This window comes from Phodopus roborovskii, unplaced genomic scaffold, assembly GCF_943737965.1.
Source record: "Phodopus roborovskii unplaced genomic scaffold, PHOROB, whole genome shotgun sequence".
Classification (NCBI taxonomy): Eukaryota; Metazoa; Chordata; class Mammalia; order Rodentia; family Cricetidae; genus Phodopus; species Phodopus roborovskii.
Genome location: NW_026126105.1, coordinates 187,580 through 210,509, shown reverse-complemented (window position 1 = coordinate 210,509; position 22,930 = coordinate 187,580). Strand labels below are relative to the sequence as shown.

At 37.9% G+C, this 22,930-nt stretch overlaps 1 protein-coding gene across 2 annotated transcripts in view; it reads right to left on the bottom strand.

Moving 5' to 3' along the window:
- Positions 1-22,145, bottom strand: part of Rragb (Ras related GTP binding B) — a 37,417-nt gene extending 15,272 nt beyond the window's left edge. Inside the window, exons 1-7 of one of the 2 annotated variants that reach the window (XM_051179470.1) lie at positions 21,474-22,143; positions 20,656-20,689; positions 17,515-17,614; positions 13,236-13,319; positions 11,333-11,399; positions 9,061-9,283; positions 4,652-4,747 (exon numbers count right to left, since the gene is read on the bottom strand). In XM_051179470.1, the coding sequence (XP_051035427.1) occupies positions 4,652-4,747; positions 9,061-9,283; positions 11,333-11,399; positions 13,236-13,319; positions 17,515-17,614; positions 20,656-20,689; positions 21,474-21,565 (696 nt within the window). In that variant the 5' untranslated portion in view covers positions 21,566-22,143. Of the gene's footprint in view, positions 1-4,651; positions 4,748-9,060; positions 9,284-11,332; positions 11,400-13,235; positions 13,320-17,514; positions 17,615-20,655; positions 20,690-21,473 lie in introns of both variants that reach the window. The other variant, XM_051179471.1, reaches the window with a different exon arrangement.
- Between the last annotated feature and the right edge of the window lie 785 nt (positions 22,146-22,930).

The window sequence follows — 22,930 nt, the reverse complement described above, 5'->3', positions numbered from 1 at the left end:
ACAGAAGGTTTATTGCCAATCTCTTTTTATGAGGCCACAATAACTTTGGTACCCAAACCTCACAAAGACACAACTAAGAAAGAAAACTACAGACCAATATCCCTGATGAACATCGATGCAAAAATACTCAATAAAATAATGGCAAACCGAATTCAAAAATACATCAGAGAAATCATCCACCATGATCAAGTAGGCTTCATACCTGGATTGCAGGGATGGTTTAACATACGAAAATCTATCAACGTGATCCACCATATAAACAAACTGAAAAAGAAAAACCATATGATTATCTCCCTATATGCGGAAAAAGCCTTCGATAAAATTCAACACCCTTTCATGATAAAGGTATTAGAGACGTCAGGGATAACAGGAACATACCTAAACATAATAAGAGCAATATACAGCAAACCAACTGCCAACATCAAACTGAATGGAGAGAAACTTAAGCCAATTCCTCTAAAACCAGGAACAAGACAAGGCTGTCCTCTCTCTCCATATCTCTTCAATATCGTACTAGAAGTTCTAGCTAATGCTATAAGACAAAAAAAGGAGATCAAGGGCATCCAAATTGGAAAGGAAGAAGTCAAACTGTCTCTATTTGTAGATGATATGATTGTTTACATAAGCGACCCAATAAACTCTACCAGGGAACTCCTACAGCTGATAAACACCTTCAGCAAACTAGCAGGATACAAGATAAACTCAAAAAAATCAGTAGCCCTATTTTTTTCAGACGACAAAGAGGCAGAGAATGAAATCAGAGAAACATCACCCTTTACAATAGCCACAAGCAACATAAAGTATCTTGGTGTAACGCTTACCAAACAAGTAAAAGATCTATATAATAAGAACTTTGTGACTCTAAAGAAAGAAATTAAAGAAGATACCAGAAAATGGAAAGACCTCCCATGCTCTTGGTTAGGTAGAATAAACATAGTAAAAATGGCAATCTTACCAAAAGCAATCTACAGATTCAATGCAATCCCCATTAAAATCCCACCACAATTCTTCACCGACCTTGAAAGGATAATAATCAACTTTATATGGAAAAACAAAAGACCCAGGATAGCCAAAACAACCCTATACAATAAAAGAACTTCCAGGAGGCATCACCATTCCTGACTTTAAGCTCTACTACAGAGCTATAGTTCTGAAAACAGCCTGGTATTGGCATAAAAACAGACAGGTAGACCAATGGAATCGAATTGAAAATCCTGATATTAATCCACGCACCTATGAACACCTGATTTTCGACAGAACAGCTAAAATTATACAATGGGGCAAAGACAGCATCTTCAACAAATGGTGCTGGCACAATTGGATGAGGGTGTGAAGAAGACTGCAGATAGACCCATGTCTGTCCCCATGGACAAAACTCAAGTCCAAATGGATCAAAGACCTCAATATCAATCCAGCCACATTGAACCTCTTAGAAGAGAAAGTAGGAGGTACCCTTGAACAAATTGGTATAGGAGACCGCTTCTTGAACATAACTCCAGGGGCACAGTCACTGAAAGAAACAATTAATAAATGGGACCTCTTCAAACTTAGAAGCTTCTGTAAGGCAAAGGACACAGTTGACAAGACCAAACGGCAGCCCACTGACTGGGAAAAGATTTTCACTAATCCTATATCCGACAAAGGGCTGATCTCCAAAATATACAAAGAACTCAAGAAACTAGTCAACAAAACACCAAATAACCCTATTAAAAAATGGGGTAAAGAACTGAAGAAAGAATTCTCAATGGAGGAAATCAAAAAGGCTGAAAGACACTTGAGAAAATGCTCCACATCCTTAGGTATCAGGGAAATGCAAATCAAAACAACTTTGAGATACCATCTTACCCCTGCCAGAATGGCTAAAATTAGAAACACCAGTGATGACTTATGTTGGAAATGATGTTGAGAAAGTGGAACACTCCTCCACTGCTGGTGGGAGTGCAAACTCATACAGCCATTTTGGAGATCAGTATGGCAGTTCCTCAGGAAACTGGGAATTAGTTTACCACAGGACCCGGCAATCCCCCTCTTAGGCATATACCCAAAGGATTCACATCAATGCAACAAAGCCATCTGTTCAACTATGTTCATAGCAGCACTATTTGTAATAGCAAGAACCTGGAAGCAACCTAGATGCCCCTCAATTGAAGAATGGTTAATGAAGATGTGGCACATCTACACAATGGAATACTACTCTGCAGAAAAAAAATAATGGTATCTTGAAATTCGCAGGCAAGTGGATGGCACTTGAAGAAACCATCCTGAATGAGGTAACCCAGTCACAAAAAGAGAAACACAGTATGTACTCACTCATATATGGATTTTAGAACTAGATCAAATGATCACCAGCCTATAATTCACATCACCAGAGGAACGAGGATACAAGTTGTATTCTAAGAGATTCATATAAAGTCCCTCAGAACTGGGAAGGGACAAGTCCCCCTGACCTCAGGTAAAGTGGGGGAGGACAGCTAATGGAGAGAGAAGTAGGAGAAAATGAGAGGGAGGAGAGGAAGGCATGTGCGACCAGGAGGATTGAGCCTGGTTAGGAATGGAAAATAGGAAAGAGAGAGAGAGAGAGAGATACAGAGACAGAGAGAGAGAACATAAAATAGGGAGCCAATATTGGTTTGAAGATAAAGTTGAACACAAAGAAAGGTCGAGGGAACTACAAGACTGCTCCCAACTAACAATCTCAGCTCCCCTGGAAAGGCTATCATAAATGCCCTTCCCGGAGAGTGAGATCAACAACTAACTTCTCCATGGAGTCCTCAACTAATGCCTGTTGAAAACAGGAGCAAACACCCATACATAAACACTGAATCGAACTAGAACCCAGAAGCAGATGGAGAGGACAAGACCATGCGGTAGAAGTACATAGAGACAGCTTACCTGAACAAGGAGGGGCTAAGGGCCACTAGACTGATAGCTGGGAAGCCAACAGGGGACTGACTCGGACACCCCTGAATATGGGTCTCAGCCAGAAGGTCTGAGCAGTCTAAGAGACCTCAGACAGTGGAGCCAGGATGTATCCCTGGTGCACAAAAGGACTTTGCAAACATATCCCCCCATGGAGGGATAACTGCCTTATTCTAGAGATAGGAGAGAAGCCCTAGTCCCTACTTCATAGGACCTGTCAGATCTACATGACCCCAACTGGATGGCATTCCCCTACATATTGTATTGTGGTGGGGGGTTGGAGGGGAGGGTGTTTAGAGTGCATGGGAGAGGGCAGAGAGGGCAAAGGGAGGGAAGGAGGGAGGGAGGGCTGGAGGGGAGGGAGGCAGGGAGGGAGGGAGGGAGGGAGAGGGAACTGGGATCGACATGTAAAATAATAAATTAAAAAAAAAAACGCTTTGACTCCAAAATTTAAGTTGAAGAACAAGTTACTGGGGAAAAGTATTTCTATTTTTGTTTCCACAGAAAATGAAAAGATGTGGATTCCTTCCAGACTAATGTGGTTTGATCACGCCAGACCGCCTGAAACAGAGTACAAGCTGATCCTACATTCCAAACAGCTGGACAAAACAGCCCTGCAGACTACAGCTAGGATATCTGAATCTTCTTCGAATCCCCCAAGACAGCGCCCCTTACCAGCAGGAAGTAGTTTGGAAAGAACGATGCCCAAATTCCCAAATATTGTGTATAAATGTTTGTCTTCATTTAATTGGACTTTGTTATATAAAATTAAATAAAAATAAATACATAAATAAATAAATTTAAAAAAAGGCTTTGAGAGAAATTCGGCCCATATTAATCTAGAGCAGTACTTCCTAGACTTCTATCTCAAAATGTTGTTATTAGAGTGAGCCTGGATCAACATAATACTGGGGGGAAATGAATTAGTTTTTCAAAAAATCAATTGCTATTTTAAAAAAATCCAATGGTTTTTCTCCTTCGGAAATCAGGTTTCTGTGAATTTGGTTGTAGACACTTGTTAGATGAGTTGAAACTGAAGCTCTGGCTACCAATGACAGAGAAGGATCCTTTGCCACCCAGCATCATACTTGTCAGTGTATACCAGAAGCAGTCTGAAGGAAAGGTCTAACCACATGAGGACACAAAAGTAGTTAATCTTTAAACCACTAGTAAGCAAGAAAAAAATGGAAGAAGCAGGAGCCTATGTACCACAAAGGTAACTCAACCACTACAATAATCATTGAGACCACAATTAGTCAAAATGGATAATGGATGTTAAGCAACACTTGCTATGACAAAGAACAGTAGCAGATTAATCATATCTAAACAGGCAAACTTGGTGACAATGTCAACCCAATCTAAGATTAAAAATCCAAACTCCTTTTTTTTGTTTTTGATTTTTGTTGTTGTTGTTTTTTTCCAAGACAGGGTTTCTGTGGCTTTGGAGGCTGTCCTGGAACTAGCTCTTGTAGACCAGGCTGGTCTCGAACTCACAGAGATCTGCCTGCTTCTGTCTCCTGAGTGCTGGGTTTAAAGGTGTGTGCCACCACCACCCAGCTAAAACCAAACTGATGTTAAGTTTGATGTTCTTTGAACAATTTGTTAAAGATTATTTTGTTTTTAGTACAATACATCTAGATGGCTATGAAAGAGTTTAATATTTTAGTTTTGTTAATAACCTTCTAATTTTTATTGCATGCTTTAAAAGTAAGAAATAGAGGGACATACACACCTTATACAGAGTTTCATCCCAGATAGATGTTCGGAAACAAGAACATTCTAATGGACGAGATAAACGCCTTAAATCTTCTTCTCGTTCTTTAAAAATCTGAATTAAAAAGTTCAACAAGCGAATCAGCATGTTAACACTCTTCCTTCACTGCAAAATCTGAGGTGTAATTATTTTCATCATATTTTGACAAGGACCTCTTACTCTGTCTTCATAGGAACATTGAGTATTATTTCTCAAACAAGGATAAACATGTTACTGGCTATTAGATTTCTTCAGGCTTATCCTGCCCTTGCTAAATATTCATGGAAAACACTGGTAGAAAATAAAATTTATCATACAGAGATGTCTTAAAATATTTGTAAACTCCAATCTACCAAATCTAGGTCATTTTTAATATGGCAATAACTATAATAAAATTTTGCAAATCCAAACATATTTTAGTTCTCTAGCATTATAGAAATACCCCTTAATAGCATATGCAAACATAAATATTTATATGTATAGTGTACTTAATTTGCAACAAATATAACCCACACAAGCAGCTAAGCTCTAGCCATCTAGAGTTTTTTTCTATGTATACATTCCCACACACAGAGAGAAAATAGCTATATAAAACATGTATACTCAGATATGCTTCCGTGAATGGGTGGATTGCTAGTATGGGTATACACATAGTGATGTCTAACTCTTTTTAATTTTTAAATTACATTTTAGTAATTTATTTATTTTTATTTTATGTGCCTTGGTATTTTGCCTGCATATATGTCTGTGTAAGGGTGTTGGATACTGGAGTTACTGACAGTTGTGAGCTGCCATGTGGGTTCTGGGAACTGAACCTGGGTCTTCTGGAAGAGTAGTAACTGCTCTTAATTGCTAAGTCATCTCTCCAGCCCCTAAATTACATTTTAAATAAAAATAAATTACAATACTTTTCACTTTCCTTACTCCAGGTCCTCCTAAGTCCCCTCCCTTCAACTCCTTCCTTGTACCCCTTTCTTAATTGATAATCTTTTCCTTTAGTAGTTACACACACACACACACACACACACACACACACAGAGAGAGAGAGAGAGAGAGAGAGAGGGAGGGAGGGAGGGAAGGAGAGAGAGAGAGGCATGAATATATAAGTACAACTTTCTGAGTTCATTTTTGCTATTTGTATGTATTTCATTTCAGGGTTGATCATTTTGTATTAGGTGGCCAAATACTATCTAATTGGACTTAAGGCCCAACAGGGAGATCATGCCTGATACTAGAAATCTAGTTAACTTCCAGAGACTAGTAAAGTCATGGATCTTAGAAGAGAATATACTACTGACACTTTGCTAGGTCAGCATAATTCCCTATTCTAAATTTTATCCTTATACCCACAGATAATTATAGCTACCACACCTCATTTATGAAGCTTCTCTCTACAGCAAATGGAGACCATCAGAGAAAACCACAACTAGACACAATGCAGAGATCAACAGACTGAGAAAAGATCTCCCATGCTCTTGGATAGGTAGGATAAACATATTAAAATGGCAATATTGCCAAAAGCAATCTACAGATTCAATGCAATCCCCATTAAAATTCCACCACAATTCTTCACTAACCTTGAAAGGATAATAATCAACTTTATAAGGAAAAACAAAAGACCCAGGATAGCCAAAACAGCCCTATACAATAAAAGAACTTCAGGAGGCATCACCATTCTTGACTTTAAGCTCTACTACAGAGCTATAGTTCTGAAAACAGCTTGGTATTGGCATAAAAAAACACAGGTAAACCAATGGAATCGAATTGAAAACCCTGATATTAACCCACACACCTATGAACACCTGATTTTCAACAAAACAGCTAAAATTATACAATGGGGCAGAGACAGCATACTTTTAATCCCAGCACTTGGGAGACAGAGGCAGGCAGGTCTCTGTGAGTTCAAGGCCAGCCTGGCCTACAAGGCTAGTTCTAAGACAGGTTCCAAAACAATACAGAGAAACCCTGTCTCAAAACAAAAAGCAAAAAAAAAAAAGAAAGTGTTTTGCTTGTTTAGCTTCTGCCTAAGACATGAATCAACACATAACCTATATTAAGGTTAAAATGTCAGGCCTGCATTAACATACTACCAGCTTAAGTAGTTCACAATGTTCAAGGTTTGTCATTTGTCATCTATTCACCAATAGTGGGAGGTTCCAGAACACGATGATGATGACAAACAAATTTGTAAGACCAACCCCAACTTCCTTCCCCAGCTCTCTGATCACTTTTCTCTGTAGGCCAAAATTTATAGTGGTAATTGCTACCACTTAATTGGGAAACTTAAATACAAAGGGGTGTTACAGTAGCAAGAACAACCCGGAAACATTTTATCATCAAATACAAGGAGAGTACCCTTATTTGATTGGACAGAAGAGCCAAAGTACCAACTCACAGAAACCTATAGTTTTGACTAGCAGATCATAATGCTCCTATAAATGATTTAGAAGGGATATCTACTACATTTTATTTGATCTATATAAATGAAATAATTTATATCAAATTATCAAAAATCTAGCACAAATTGTAAAATCTCATAGTTTTTCAACTGGTATCTAGATTTGTGTCACTTTATAAATCCAAAAACATTAAGGGTCACCTTAAGGAAAGGTGCTGACACAATTCCATTCAGTTTGCCTATTCAGTTTCTGTGGAAGACATGGCTCTTAGAAAGTGGATATCATATGCTTAGTAAATTTCTGACTGCAAGTTACAACTACTGGACCAGATGTGGTTAAAATACCGATTCTTCTATTGGTATAGGAATCAACTTTCCCCTTTGTGTATAAGAAGGCTACTGATTTATTTGTTAATTTTGTATCCTACTACTTTGCTAAATGTGCTTATAGCTTAGGAGTTTTCAGGGTCCTTTGTGTATAGAAACACATGTCATCAAAATCTAAGGATACTTTTACTTCTTCTTCTCCTATATGCATACTCTTACTTCCAGGTCTCAAGCCTATCTTCCTTGCTCTCCAAGTTTCTGATTACTCCCACAAAAGGCTTCCAGAATGAGTTGAGCTAATTCCTTAAATGAAATACCCTCCCATTCCTTTGTCTCTTTGTTTTTCTATATACAAACACATTTGATTGGGTCTGTTTCTCTGGAAAACTCAAACATATATAAACATACATACACATATTTATATTAGATGAAATTGTTATTTTGAAAGCACTTATAGAAATTTTTATTTTAATCTTTTCAGTCTAATATTTAATGAAACTAATGATTTTCTCAATTGAGAATTGCTTAAAGACTTAATATATATTTGAGAATATTTATAGACAATTTTAAAAACAGTAAGAGAAACTGTAAGTGACTGAAACCTTGAAAAGGAGCTCATTTGTTGTAATGTTCTAGCTTTTTATTGCAAATTTGACTAAAATATTTTTTAAAAATGTGGTGTACTGGGGATTTGATTCAAGGCATCAAATAGGCCAGGTAGCACACTACCACTCTACATCCCCAGCTCTTGAAACTGTTTTTAAAATAGCAGAGTAAGGAGCTAGAGAGATGGTTCAGCAGTGAAGAGCAATTTTTGCTCCTGCAGAGGGCTCAAGGTCAGTTCATGGTTCTCAGCACACATATCAGGTGGCATACAACCACTTGTAATTCCAGCTCCAGGGCCCTCTGTGGGATATATAACGAAAACTATTACCAAAAAAAATCCTTTAGTATGAGGCACTCCTTAAGACATCCACCAAGCCAAGGAGAAAATATATTCTTCTATACAAACATTATAATCTAAAACTGCTTTTCTTAGTTCTTCTCTCTAACATAGAGAAGGATTTTCTTTTTTTATCATTTTGGGAGGGAGCCTAGCCTTTAATGGCTGAGCCATCTCTCCAGCCCTTCTTTTTTATCTTATTCCTTATTATCTGATGTGTTTACTTTACATTGAGCAAACTGAAGGTAGACTATCTTTGTCTTACCAGACCCAGATCTCATTAAGTCCTCTCTGAAATATATGTCACTGATTTTATGTGTTTTTGTTGAGATGAAGGTTGATATTGCCTACTCCACCATCCTTGGTCATCTTTGAGTTATACTCATACATACATATTCATTTATGCCACTGCAATTGTGAGGGACTGTGAGTAGTGCTTGACACAGTGTGGTAGGCACTTGAACTGGTGCATATCAGTTTCTAAATTAGTCCAGTGACAGCAGACACCTCTCCTCATCTTAGCCTTGGTGGGCCGTTTAGCTATGACAATAAATAGGGGCAGAAAACCACATTTTTAAAATGATAGAGGTTACTTAGTGAAAGCAAATAGTCAGATCTTACCTAGTTATGAAATACAGAATGCTACAAATTGACCTAGTTTATAAAGGAAGTCAACAAAGCATGCTAACTGTTTGGTATAGAACCTTTTCAGTTTCTTACCAAGTCTCGTTGATCCTCCTGAACCAAATCCATTTTGTGTACCAAGCAGAAGATTTTGGCTTCTGGAGAATTCTGCAGAATGGCCTCAAGACATGATTGATAGTAGTGCATGTCCTTCTCAAGTTCGCGGCTCTCCACATCAAAGACATAAATCAGAACCTCAACATTTCGAAAGATGTTGTCACGCTGGCTAGTGAAATAATTTTCCATGAAGGTGTCTTGTCTGGTAGGAAAGAAAATCTAGATAGTAAACAAATCCTTTGTTCAATCCCTCCTGCTTAAAATTTTTTAGCTTGATCAAAAGAAAGATAACAGCTAAACATATTGAGCTCTACCTTACTGCAGAGTCATAACTTGCAATCCTGTAAAATGTTTGTTTTGCTGTTGCGGTTGTTGAGACAGGGTCTCACTATGTATTGGTGGCTGGACTGGAATTCATTATGTAGACCAGGCTGACCTCAAACTCATGTCTAGCTTCTGTCCTTTCTATATCCCTCTCATTTTAAACAGTTACCACAAAGTGCAATAATATACTTATTTGGATGAGTTTTTAATTAATAGTGTTCAATTCCCTATACAACCAGCCAAGGATTATCCCTGATATTATTTCCCGCTGTCTCAAAGCTTTTGAAAGCAGAGTGGTAAATGATTAATGAACGTTTGCTGAATAACTTCACAGTCAAATATTCTAAATTATATGAAAATGACTCCAATTATGACTTTTCAGCAGAATGTTACTCTCTGTTCCTAGGCTGGATACCACTTTCCAGAAGATCTCAAAAGCTGGACAGGAATAAAACAGTAGTGTCATTTAGTGTTGTATATGGGGTGGTGCTTACAAATTTCTAATCCTGTACCTGGCTAATTACAGCTGTAATTATAGCTGTGTAACATTGGAAGAATCATAACTTCCCTAAATTACAGATACTTGACATGCAAAACTAAATTTCTTATTTTAGTACCTAAACACAAGGAACTTGGGTAAATCTGTTGACATAGATAAAAGAATTGGGAGCAATTACAATGAGGGAAGATTAATATTCTAAGGTATTAATTCAGCTGTTAGCAAGAAAAAAAAAGAGTTACATTTTTTTGAGACAGGGTTTCTCTGTACAACAACACTGGCTGTCCTGGAACTAACTTTGTAGACCAGGCTGGCCTCAAACTCATAGAGATTTGCCTGCCTCTGCCTATACCACTGCCTGGCTAAGTTACTGTTTTACAGGAGAGAAGCCCTAGTCCCTACTTCAAATGACCTGTCAGATCTACATGACCCCACCTGGATGGCATTGCCCTACATATGGAATTGGGGTGGGGGATGGGAGGGGAGAGTGGGCAGGGTGCATGTGAGAAGGCAGAGAGGGTAAAAGGGAGGGAGGGAGGGAGTAACGGAGGGAGGGGGAACTGGGATCGACATGTAAAATAATAAATAATAAAAAAAAGAGTTACTGTCTTAAGAGTATTTAGTTCTTACATTATTCTGTCAAAATATTCACTAAGCATCTTTTGTATGTTTGGAGCTGGGAAATACCCACCAGACAATTATCTTTTTTTGTAAGATACTACAATGTATGTTTTTTTTCAATGTATGTTTTACATATTTTAACCTGCTTATTTTGCTGTATTGTACAGATGAAGCTATAGCACAGAGTTTGAATAATATACCCCAGACAAAGAACCTATACTCTTAATCACTGTGCATTACACACTGCTGCTTCAGCACAGAGATGTATAAAGCAGGCAACAACATCAGCTCAGAAGCATAGTACATGTACATCTGTGCTGGGATTTTTGATGATTGCCTTGATTATGAAAGGAAGCGATCTGTTACTCTTCCAACAATAGGTAACATAGCCTGATAATATATGCTTAGAATCCAATCTACAGTGATAAGACTGTCTACAAGTAATTACTAAAATGACTATGACCAGTCTAGTATAATAAATAATAGCTAAGAACTCAATACAGGTGTCAGTCAACATGGGACAGATTTAATTTATGCCACTGCAAAAGAGGGATAATCTATGCCATAGTATACATACTTAGATGCAGCTTATATTGGAACTACTTAAATACTGTCTTGTGTAGAGGTCATTTTCAAAGTTGTACAAAACACAGATCTTTATAAATCAACTGATGATTCAGAAATATTTTTTAAGCAATGTTATCAATGAAAATGTAGTTATTCTAGGTGTTATCCGCCATGCTGATTATACTAGATGGGATCATTACTGCCATCAGGTTCACAAACAAGTAGGCACATAGTACTTACCCACCACAATCCCACAGGTTCAAAACCAGGTTTCCCAGAAATCGAACATGAGAATGTTCTACATCAACTGGAAGATAAATGTTACAAATCTAGTATTTGTAGTAAAGAACTTTAAGAAAAGAAAAACAGTAGCCCATGATGTTTAGAAGGACCAAAGTGGAGTGAAATGCTCAAAGCCATAACAAGAAGGTGATTTTCAGCTTAGTTATTTGGTTTAGTAGCAAGGTAGGCACCTATACTACCCTAAGCTAAGGAATTGGCTTGTGTCAGTCATTTTTAAATTTCAGTAGTTTAGTACCCAAAGCAGAAACAATCTCCAATTGTAATATTAATGTTAAGTTTTAACAAGCAAGACAGTTACATTCACCATTTAACAGCTCTTCTCAACCCCATTTTCTTTTACCAGCTTCCCCACAAAGAATAAAGATGAAAGCAAACACAAAACATAAAACAAAAACAAACTAACTCCTGTACTGACTTCCTCTTCAGTTAATGACTCTATTAGTTCTTCTACTTTTGGACTCCCCTGACCATGTTTAGTTCTCTTTGAGTTTGTTTTAGTATCTCTTAATTCCATTCTTAATTTTACAATCCATCACCCAATATCAAGGAGGGCCCTTACCACCTTCTGCCTACACTACAAGAAAGCCTTACTTACTTTATATTACCCATTAGGATACTGCAAGGTTCATCTTCTTAACACTACTTTGAACATATCACTCCCCATTCAAAATGCTTTTAATGGCTCCTCCATGTCTAATGGGAATGCACTCAAGGTCCTTCACACTTTGGCTTCCAATCTACCTTTATAATCCCCAGCAATTTATACTAACAAATCCTTTCTTTCCAATACAATATGTTTTATTTATAGACCTCCCAACCCTACTACCTCCCCATCCCCCCAACATATTTTACCTCCAGGGGTCGCAAACATGCTGATTCAGGCCATGTGAGTAAACTTATACCATTAAAGCTGGCTAAATGACAGGGTAAACATCTACCATGGGCTCACAGAAGCTGACAGTTATTGAAATCTTGTTCATTTGCCATTAAAAATTATTGGTTCCGGTTTATTAGATCTTTAACATTTTAAATAGTAACTTGGATGCTAGGATTTTATGAAAAATTTTACAAGAGATTACTATTTCCAATTTTTCTAAAACAATGTGCATGCCAAAGAAAGCACATGTATAGGCCTTATCCAGCACACAGGCTTTCTGTTTGCGACCTCTGTTTAACTGTTCACTCCCACAATCCATCGCCTTTTTCATTCTTCGCTGTAATGCACCACCCCTTCTTCCTTTCAAAGGTAACCCTAAAACCCAGACTAATTCCCACCTCCTCCAAAAGTTCTCCTTGCCTAACAAAAATCCCATTTACCAGTATCTCTGTCTGAACTCATTCAAACATAGTAAGCAACTACTCTCTGCCAGGCACTCAAAACCTCAAGAAGGAATAATTTAAGATTTTACCATGAATATTTCTCAAAGTCTAGCTTTTTTGTTCTATATAATTGATGTGCTAGTTAACTCAAATCACATTGTAATATTTCCTGTGTCTATCCCCAGTTACCTAAACTAACTGCTATCTACTTTTGTACAATTTATCTTCTCATAATGTATAGACACAAGTGATAAAGTAAATCATACAGATTTTAGAGTCAAACAGATTTTAGTTTATATGACAGATCTACCACTGTATGACTTTGTCCAAGTCATGAAAGCTTTTAGAATTAACTTCAACTTCTGTGAAAAAGAAGGAAGGAACACAGTATTGAACTCACAGGACTGCTGTGAGGATTCAAAGAGCTATATACATAAAGTGCCTGGCACATAGTAGGTACTCAAACTACTTCCCTTTTCCCCTTTACTTCCCCCTCTTTGGAAAAGGAATCATATCTTACATGTCTTTGTATTTCCAACAGAGTCTACGAGAGAGTAGGTGCTCAAACTGCTATTAATCTGAAGACTATGTATACGGTCTAGTACTAAAAAAAAATGGAAAGAAGTGCTACTGAGAAAGGGAAAGACAATAACAAAAGAAGTGACAGGATTCAGTGACTTTTTAGATATGGGATAGAAATTGCTTTCTACTCCCATATCACAGAAACAGTTCTCATCAAAAAGCCAATGGCCACAACATTGCCAAACCCAGTGGACTTTTTAGTCCTTGCTTTACTTTCTGCAGCATGACACTGTTGACTACTCTCTTCTCAAAATAATTCTCTTCTCTTGGTCTCTGGCATCATATCTACAAACTCTCTGGAAGATCCTCCCTCATGGGTTCCTATCCTTCTTTCTGTTCCTTAAGTGTTAGGATTCACTGGGACTCAACAGTTGCCACCTTCTCATCATTTTTTTTCCTCAAGGCATAACCATCATAATATTATATTTATCATTTGGATACTAACTAGGTAACACTAGTACAGATTTCTCTACTATTTTCCTGACTCATATACTATATGTCTGTATTCTAAGTATCTCAAACGGAATATATCCAAATTAACTTATCTCTCCTTCCACTCCAACAAATCTGCTCCCCTTTCAGTTTTTTCCATCTCGAATTTAACCAGTGGGCTAATCTAAAACCGCTAATCCTCTAGTCTTCTCCCCCCCCCACAATTCTCTCCAAGTTTCCCAGAAAGTCCTATTGACTCTGCCACCTAGGCATATCCACAACTCAGTAGCTACTACCCTAGTCCAAATCAAGCCCCTTCCATTTCTTACAGGTTTTTTTTTTTTTTAAACTTAGAAACCTACTTCTCATAATTCCAAAATCTGGAAAATTCTGAGATAGAGCTACCAGCAGAATAGGAATCTAGTGAAAGCCAGTGCTCTGGCTTATAGATGGTACCTGCTTCTATCCTGGCATCACTCCAATCTGTCGTCCACATTAGAGATACAGTGATGCCTCCATATTGCTGAGTTTTATACCATTCTTTTAAAATAGCCTGTCTGTACATGGATAATTACATTCACTGAGAAGAGGGCCAGAATGGTAACCTCAGAAATACTAATATTAGTTGTCTCTAGGAAACTGACTTCACAATGAAAAACAAAATAGACTTTTTATACTTAAATAGTGTTTGAAGCTTTCGTATTATTTTGAATTAAAAATGTAGCTCTGATCATGTTACTTTTTTATGCTCCTTCTTTATTGTTTAAAATTATCTTGTAGGTTGACTATCTTTCTTGGTTATAAGACATTTTACATATAAATCCCATTTCCTGCTCCCCTGTTATATGCTTTATTCCTTGTGTGTCCCTTTGGTTCTCCTATAATCTTCCTGCTCTGTTACCATGAGAGCAACTGAAAACCATAAAGAACAGAGCTTTGGGGAATCATATACACTTAAGGGCAGAAAGAAGGAAACATTACGATAAAGACTATATATTTTAAAAGCAGGGAGGGGTGGTTAAAGATAAAGGAAAGAAATCAGGGCAATAAAGTATTAAAGAAAAAGCCAAGAGAATAGAATTTTGAGAAGATAGGAAATCTTGGAGTTGTCAACAGTGTTTGATACTAAAATACTTCATAATCATTTTAGTGACAAATTTACCATCCCAATAAACACATTTGAACAGCTACCTAATAAATTAATTACCTTATTTTTTTTCTTTACTTCAAATTTCAAACTGCAGGAAGCTTTAAATTTAACAATAAAACTTGACTTTTTTCAGGAATGACTAACCAGGAAAACACTAACACATTAAAGTCAAACAACATTTTTAAAGTAGTACTTTTTTTACTACTTTTAAAGAAAATCGGTAACTGCATCAAAAGGGATTAACAAATAAAAAGCAATGTACTACATATAATCTGAACTAGTCTACACATTTAGCAACAAACACAGACCTTTCTTCATTAGTGATAAACCAGCTAATAATGATATGCTAAAACATTAATATCAACATTTTTCATTATATTTTACTACTTTTAAGGAAAAGCCCCATTCCACTGACAGTATCTGGCAAGAGACACTTCTAGATATATACTTGTTGAATAAATAGCCTATTGTAATGAGTAGGATTATATAATTTGCAAAATTATGCTTATAATGATGCTGCTGGATTATGCCAAAACTATTTATAGCAGTTTCAATAATTCTGAAAATCTTGCTGTAAGACTGTTCATTGGATTCAGGGTAATAAACCAACTCTGCTGATCAGTTAGAAATGGAAATATCAGTGGTAGAGAAAAGATGCTTCAAGTATTTAAAATATGAAGAAAAGGAATTGAGCAGTATAATACAGAAAGGCTGTGTCATAATAAAAAGAAGAGCCCAGACTAATATCCCAACTGATACTTACTAGCTGAATATTAATTTTTAAGTTACACTTTCATTATCTATTAGAATAAAAGTAATATGAAAGCTAAAGTAAATGAGAGCAGGAATAAGCATCCTTACTCTAGCAAAACCCACACAGATACTAGGGCTATATATTTAATCTGGAACAGCAAAAGTTACATATATCAAATCAAGACACAGAAAAATATTTGGACAAGTACACTTTCTAGAGGCTAGATTCCAACTCTACAAGTGTGACAAGCCATAGGATACTATCTTGACCAAGACTTTTGACATTAACTTAGATACTGTATACAATATAAAACTATATAACTATGAAGGATGGCAAATATATTAGGTGAGAGAGTAAGTAGCTAAAATGAAAATAGGAACTCCTTTTTATTATGCATAAGAAAACTGCAACTCAGTGACTTGGATTCCAAAATAAAGAAATATGAGCCACTTAACGTAATGATTTAAAGTTCACATTATGAACTGTATAAGAGCAGCAAAGTATGTGCATGCTTTAATAAAATACATGCAAAGATGAATTGAAACTTTTATTATGGTTCAGTAAAATGAAGGTTGCTCCAAAACAAGAAGGTGGGATTTCACCATGCTAACAGCAAAGTAGTGCCCAAAATAAGAGATGTAGTAGTCCTGCCCTGCTCTAATTGGACCACATCTGCATTCATGTCTTATAAGAAAAATACAGACAAGTTTTAACAAGTCCTTAAAAGCATTCACAATTATGTCAAATGAGGAACCAGAGTTTAAGGTAAGGATAACAAAAGTTAGGAGATAAGTAAGATAAACTGAGATACTGCGTATTCTCAAATATTTGTAGAGAACAGAAAAGAAAGAAAAATAGACTTGTGACTCTACCTAGAAAATAGCTTTTTAATCATCAAGTTTCTGCTCAAGTTATGGAAGTCTACATTATATGGCAAGCCTAAAACAGAAATAAAGTTCCTTCTCCTTTGCCTCTCAACGTCTGGAGCATAATGTGCTTGAAAGATGTTTATTATTCTTGAAACCGATTGGAACACCTTTATAGAACAATGCTAACTTATCACTAAAAGTACTGAAGGTGCCAGAAACCCAAATTGGAATCTCTGAAGGCTAGATAGAACAATGCCTTCCTTACCCAGAAGCCAAGAACAAAGACAGACTTCAGAAATGCTTAGATGCTTCAGAAAGAAATAGCAATCTGCTTCAGAGTAAGGTACTCCCAGGATTTTAGACTCATTGTCTGGTAGCCATGATAGGCCAGAAATCTATTTTTGGTTGTCAGCCTAGTCTTTAACAGCCGAGCCATCCCCCTCCAGCCCAGCTCAGAAGTCTATACTAACATTCCAGCCATTCAGGTCTAATAAGGTATTTCCCAACTCAGAGTAGATGATCCAAAGAGAAGAATATATAAAGAAAGTATAAAGCAAGAGAAATGGCAGAATGCAGAACTCCTTATTATCCCCAGGTTTTCCTTTTAATAAGGACAAGGACTTATTAGAAACATCTTAGGTTTTACTGTACGCTAAATTAATACCTACGATTTTCTCCTTTGTATGAAAAGTTATAATAAACAAGCATTCTCCCCACAAAATAAGCAGACAAAGGGTCCCTATTCTTGCCTAAGAAACAGCAGGATACACAAAAAGTTAGCTAAGAGCATCCCTCTTTGCAAGCAACCTAGAAAGGAAGGCAGCTCCCAAGAATAGTGAGCAATAATAACCAGAATTAGGCCACGCAGTCTGAGGAAAAATGCAAAAAGGGAAAGCATGCTCCAAAGCAAATTCATCAACCTGTGCATTCCCAAGCTGCTGCAATCAAGTGTGTTATGCGTATTATTAATAGCCAAGGTCACCTCACTTTACAATTAGATGAAACATCTTACTTGTTGCACCAAGGCGACGTGTGTCTCTGGCAATATAATTTGCAAAGATAATAGACCTCATGCTGGTCTTACCAGATCCACTTTTACCCATCAACAGCACCTGAGGACAAAGGATAAAAATTAGCAATCTAGAGCAAATCTAGTATAAAGGGATCCATTTTTCCTCTGTGCTTGGCATTTACAGAAGTGAAAGTACCAATGACCAGTAAGGGTATCAGTAATTAATTAAACACTTCCCCAAACAACATTCCAAATGCCAAACACTTACCTGCTACAAGTTACACATCATTCTAGGAATACAACAGCAGTGTTTGTTATTGTATATAATATTTTAAAGCTTTCTTTTTTATTCTTTTAATTATGTGTGTGTGGGGGGGTATGTGTACAGGAATACAAGTGTCACAGATGTGAAGTCTCCTAGGAGTTGTAAGGAGTTGTAATGACAAGCTACCTGATGTGGGTGCAGGGAATCAAACTTGATCTCAGGAAGGGCACTATGTGATCCATCACTGCAGCTCCTTATTATACATAATAATTATTTAGAACTACACTAATAAAATATCATCTTGCTGGGCACTGATGGCACATGCCTTTAATCTCAGCACTTGGGAGGCAGAGGCAGGCAGATTTCTGAGTTCAAGGACAGCCTGGTCCAGGACAGCTAAGACTGTTACACAGAGAAACTCTGCCTTGAAAAAAAAATCTTGCTGCAGAGATGGCTCAGTGGGTAATAGCACTGGCTACTCTTCAGAGGACCCAGGTTCAATACACAGTACCTACATGGTAGCTAACAACTGTCTATAACTCCAATTCCAAGAGATCTGACACCTTCACAAAACAACAGATACGTAAGACACCAATGCACATAAAAATAATTAAAAAAGAATGCTACCATTTTAATAGGAAACTAACCCTATTCTCCTACAATGCAAAATTATATATGCATTGGCCCAACTAGCAGATTTCAGAATAACTGAAAAGCTCCTCCTATTTCTCTGTTCTAGATCTTTTTTTTTTTTTTCATTTCAGCCCATGATCACTTTCACACACTTCTACGACTTTTTTTCATCAGTTTCTGTCAGTCCTTTTTAACTTTCGTATGTCCTACAAAATTGGGCACTTAAATTACACATAAGACCATTCTCAGTTTAGCTTATCTACTTCTGTCTTTATCTCTGCTTCTCCTAGCCTGGAACTTTTAGCACCTGACATAAAGTCTCAGTTTCCAGCCCTGTAGGGAGCCCTGACTCTATGCCTGTATTCACGCTGTAATTTTTTATTTTACATGTCAATCCCAGTTCCCTCTCCTTCTCTCCCATGCCCCCGACACCCCTTCCCATCCAACCCCCCCTACTTTTCTTTTTTTGTTTGTTTTTCAAGACAAGGTTTCTCTGTGTAGCTTTGGAGTCTGTCCTAGAACTCACTCTGTAGATCAGGCTGGCCTCAAACTCACAGAGATCCACCTATCTCCTGAGTGCTAGAATTAAAGGAGTTAACCACAGCTCAGCAAATTTATCCTTCTTGCAACTAAGCCCCACTTATCCTTCAACACTTGGTTCAACAATCATCTCCAGAATTTTCTCTGGAGCTGTGGATATAGCTCAGTACTATGGCATTTACCTAATATAAGTGAAATCCTGCTCCCCATAGTTTCTCTGATCCAAATGCCTTAGGCCAGTGGTTCTCAACCTGTGGGTCATGACCCCTATGAGAATGTTCAAAGGACCTTTTTAGAGATTGCCTAAAACTACTAGAAAACACAGATATCTACACTATGATTCATAAAAGTAGCAAAAATCACAATTATTAAGTAGTGATGAAAATAATTTTATGATTGGATGTCACCATATTAAAGGGTCACAGAATTAGGAAGGTTAAGAACTGCTGACTTAGGTATCTTGCCTGCCCTCTAGTGGTACTACTATATCATTGCAAACCACAAAGCTCTGCAGTCCCTTGTTTCAGGAATTCTCTCAGAAGTCTGTTGAAGGGCAGAGGGAGGTATCTTTGTATCCTTTGTATCTCCAGTGCCTACTATGTAACAAAAGCTTGAAGTATGTTCATCAAAAGAATGAACAAGCCATTAAAACCAAAATGCACTGATAAATGTCTGAAAGCAAGACCTTAGAGCCTTGGAGTCATCTTTCTTGTGTTAAAATAAGAAAGACACCTGTGAACAACACCATATATTTTTGCACTAAATGACTTCCAAAGAGTCATTTTAAACACAAGTTTGTGAAATACAGTTCTGAAAACGATCCCCTTTTCAAATGAAAGGTATATCTATTCCCTATTCTACCTCCAATTCCAATGTATTTTATTGAAATATCTGATTAAACATATAAGAGACATTAATAAAAACATACTAAAGATATCTAAAGTTAATATGGAAGTTTTCCCTGTCCTTTGCAAAACATTTAATTGAAAACAATAACTATATATTTCTGGGTATACAAATTGATTCTTTAAATGAATGTACATTGTGGAATGTTTAAATCAAATAAAAATTTGTCCTTTTTCCTCTTTTCACAGTTCTTTAAGTTTTTCATTGTATCTAATTTTTCCTTCTAATCAAGTAGAGATTTATGGAATTTTAGGCATCCTTGATAGCAACTTCAAACATTTTATCAAAAATGTCCTCCTAGCAAACTTAAGACACAGAATTAGATTTTGGGTGAAGTAAGGCTAAGAATATTAGACCTTTTCATAAAAAGGCAAGGATAATTATGTTTGTGTTCTACAGGGAGTTCCTCACGTTATGTTTCTAATAATCCTCTGAGGATTATTAATACTTTACCAATGACACTAAATCCCAAAAAGGTCAAGAAATTTGCTTCAGAGCTATATTCCTAAGGATACTAAGTCCCAATAAAAGTACAAAGCAAAGGATATCCAACTCCAGCTAGCACAACCCATGTAACATTTGAGTTAAAGAATCAAGTGCACACAGAGGTCTGTGTAATATTTGTATATGGCTTGACTCCATGACATTAATTTTAGACAAAATGAATCTGGCATTAAATAAAGGGATGAGAGTCTGAAAGACCATACAGGTTATTGACATAGTCCAGGAAAAGACAGATTTCCTGAACTGTAACTTACCTTTTTCTTCATGTTTCTAATATACCTAACACATCTTACCTTTTTCTTCATGGCTGCATTTGGCATTGCCCACCTGTAGATATAAACCAAAAGACAGTGTTTCCATGATCTAATTGACTTAGAAATAAAACAAAAAGTAAATGGAGAGAAGCAGAACAGTATTGTTTAAAACAGCTAAGTACGTATGAGACCTCATTTCAGAAGTCTTCATTTTCATAAATTATAAAACTATGTTTGTGTTCCCTGTTTCCTTCACCAGCTCAGGACATGCTTCCTAGGAAGACATATTTGGAAATATAAACCACTTAAATTCAAGATTTGATATTTTGTCATAAAACTAACGCATTACTCTGGGCACTTTTATAAATCAAAGGGCATTTTCATATTTGAGTACTATTTTTTTAAATTCAGCTCCTCATTCTTCAAATCTGGAAGCATCTTTGGACCTTCAATCGTCCTTCCAAGCTGCATTTCATTCATTAAAGGCCCCAAGTACATATAACGCAGTTCTCAAACAGGCATATCGGACTATACGTCATTGGTCAGTAAATGTCTGTCCTCTCCCTCTTATTATCACTAACACCGTGGTATCACCAAATCACCTTTATAGAAAACGAAAAACAACTCAGAAGTATCTCAATTAGAACACTACGCACATACCAAAAATCTCAGCTCCAGGCAAAGAGCTGCTTCTGTTCTCTGTTTTTGTTTTCTATCATCAAGGGCATGCTACCAAGCAACCACACTAGTAAATTAAAGCAATTTATCACTGGAGATTAGCGGTTGTTGCATTTCACAGTACTCTTTACAATTAGCACACCCTCCCTCCTAGATACTGCATAATACCCTTCACCCACCCAAGCGATCCTTCCGGTTCCCCGAGTGGAGGCTCCACTCTGGGGCCCAGATTCTCTTTCTCCGTCTTTTTCTCGGAGTCAGATTCTTCCATCGCGCAACAAGTTCTTCACAGTGCCCTCTAAATCCGCAGTACTCTTTTCTTCTGGCTCACCTCAACTGCCTATGCACACCGCCCGCGGCCCTCAGGGCCTGCTCTATCCCTGCCTCCGCCTTTGTCCACTGGGGGGCCGCTTTTCCCACAGTTACCTTTACCGACCCGAACTTAGTCTCCAGGCACGGCCAAGCAGGCCAGCCCAAAGGAACGGGCGATTCGGTGCGTGCAAAGGAAGAGATGCAGGGGAGGGCAGGGTGGATGAGGAGTTGGTCCCTAGTTTGGGCCTCGCTCCAAAGATAACTTGGCCCTCCTCCGTGCAGCCCGCGAAGGCTGGGGTAATGGAATGAGCTGACCCGAGCTGCAGAAGCAAAGCGGTCACCGCCTGGTGGCTCTTCCCGACCTCGCCGCCAGTAAGAATCTGCCTGAGGCCGCCTTTACTTCCGCGCCGCCCTGCAGGAGCGCAGAAACCTCACTGCAGCCACGCTACTGCAGGCCAGGATCACGTGGGAACCTGCCGTAGTCCCAGGCTTGTCACGTGCAGCTACCCTGGGGGGCTGCGGGGAAGCCGGGAAGAATACCATAGAGACTGCTCTAGGAAAGCCAGAGTGCCGCCTGCAGTCACGTGGTCCAGGCTCTCATTTCCGCGCCACAGGCCCTTAAGGCGGCCTGCAGGCACCGGGAACCTGGAGGCTGGCGGATGGCCCCGCCCACCGGCTGCTCAGTCTTAAAGGAGAATGTTGCAATTTCAGTACCTACAAGCTACCTGTTCTCACTGCTGCTGATGCATAGGGATGTGTGTAGAAAAGGCTATTGTTGTAGCTTTTCCTTCCGATAATTTAAAAATTACTGCATCTAAAGTACTTTAAACTGTTTTTCACATAGAAAACTCTCAAGTTTGTTATTGCCAGTGAAAGACCCCCACTATGCTTATTGCCTGCTTGAGCTGCTCCCATTAATTGCCAAGGTCAAGTTATGAGAAAAGTACAGGAGGGAACTAGGTGCTGCTCTCATCCAACGCCAACCAGATATCTGTGGTCTGCAGCTTGGACTAAAGCAAGGTCAGCAGGAGAGTGTCCAGTATGCTGAGATAGTCATAACTGAATTCTTTGTATTCTTTGTGCCCAATCCGAATAACCAACTGTCCTTGGTTAACTACAACTGCTACATTTAGATGAAACAATGAAATCCCTGTAACCATGCTTCTGCTTCTGTAAGCCTGCTTCTTGCCACACCAACCTTATATAAACTGCATATGCTTTAACCAGGCACACTCACTCAATCTCCCGAAAGATTGAAGCGTCCACAGGTACCTGTGTGTAAACAATAAATAACCTCTTGCACTTGCATCCAGTGGTCCGGTCT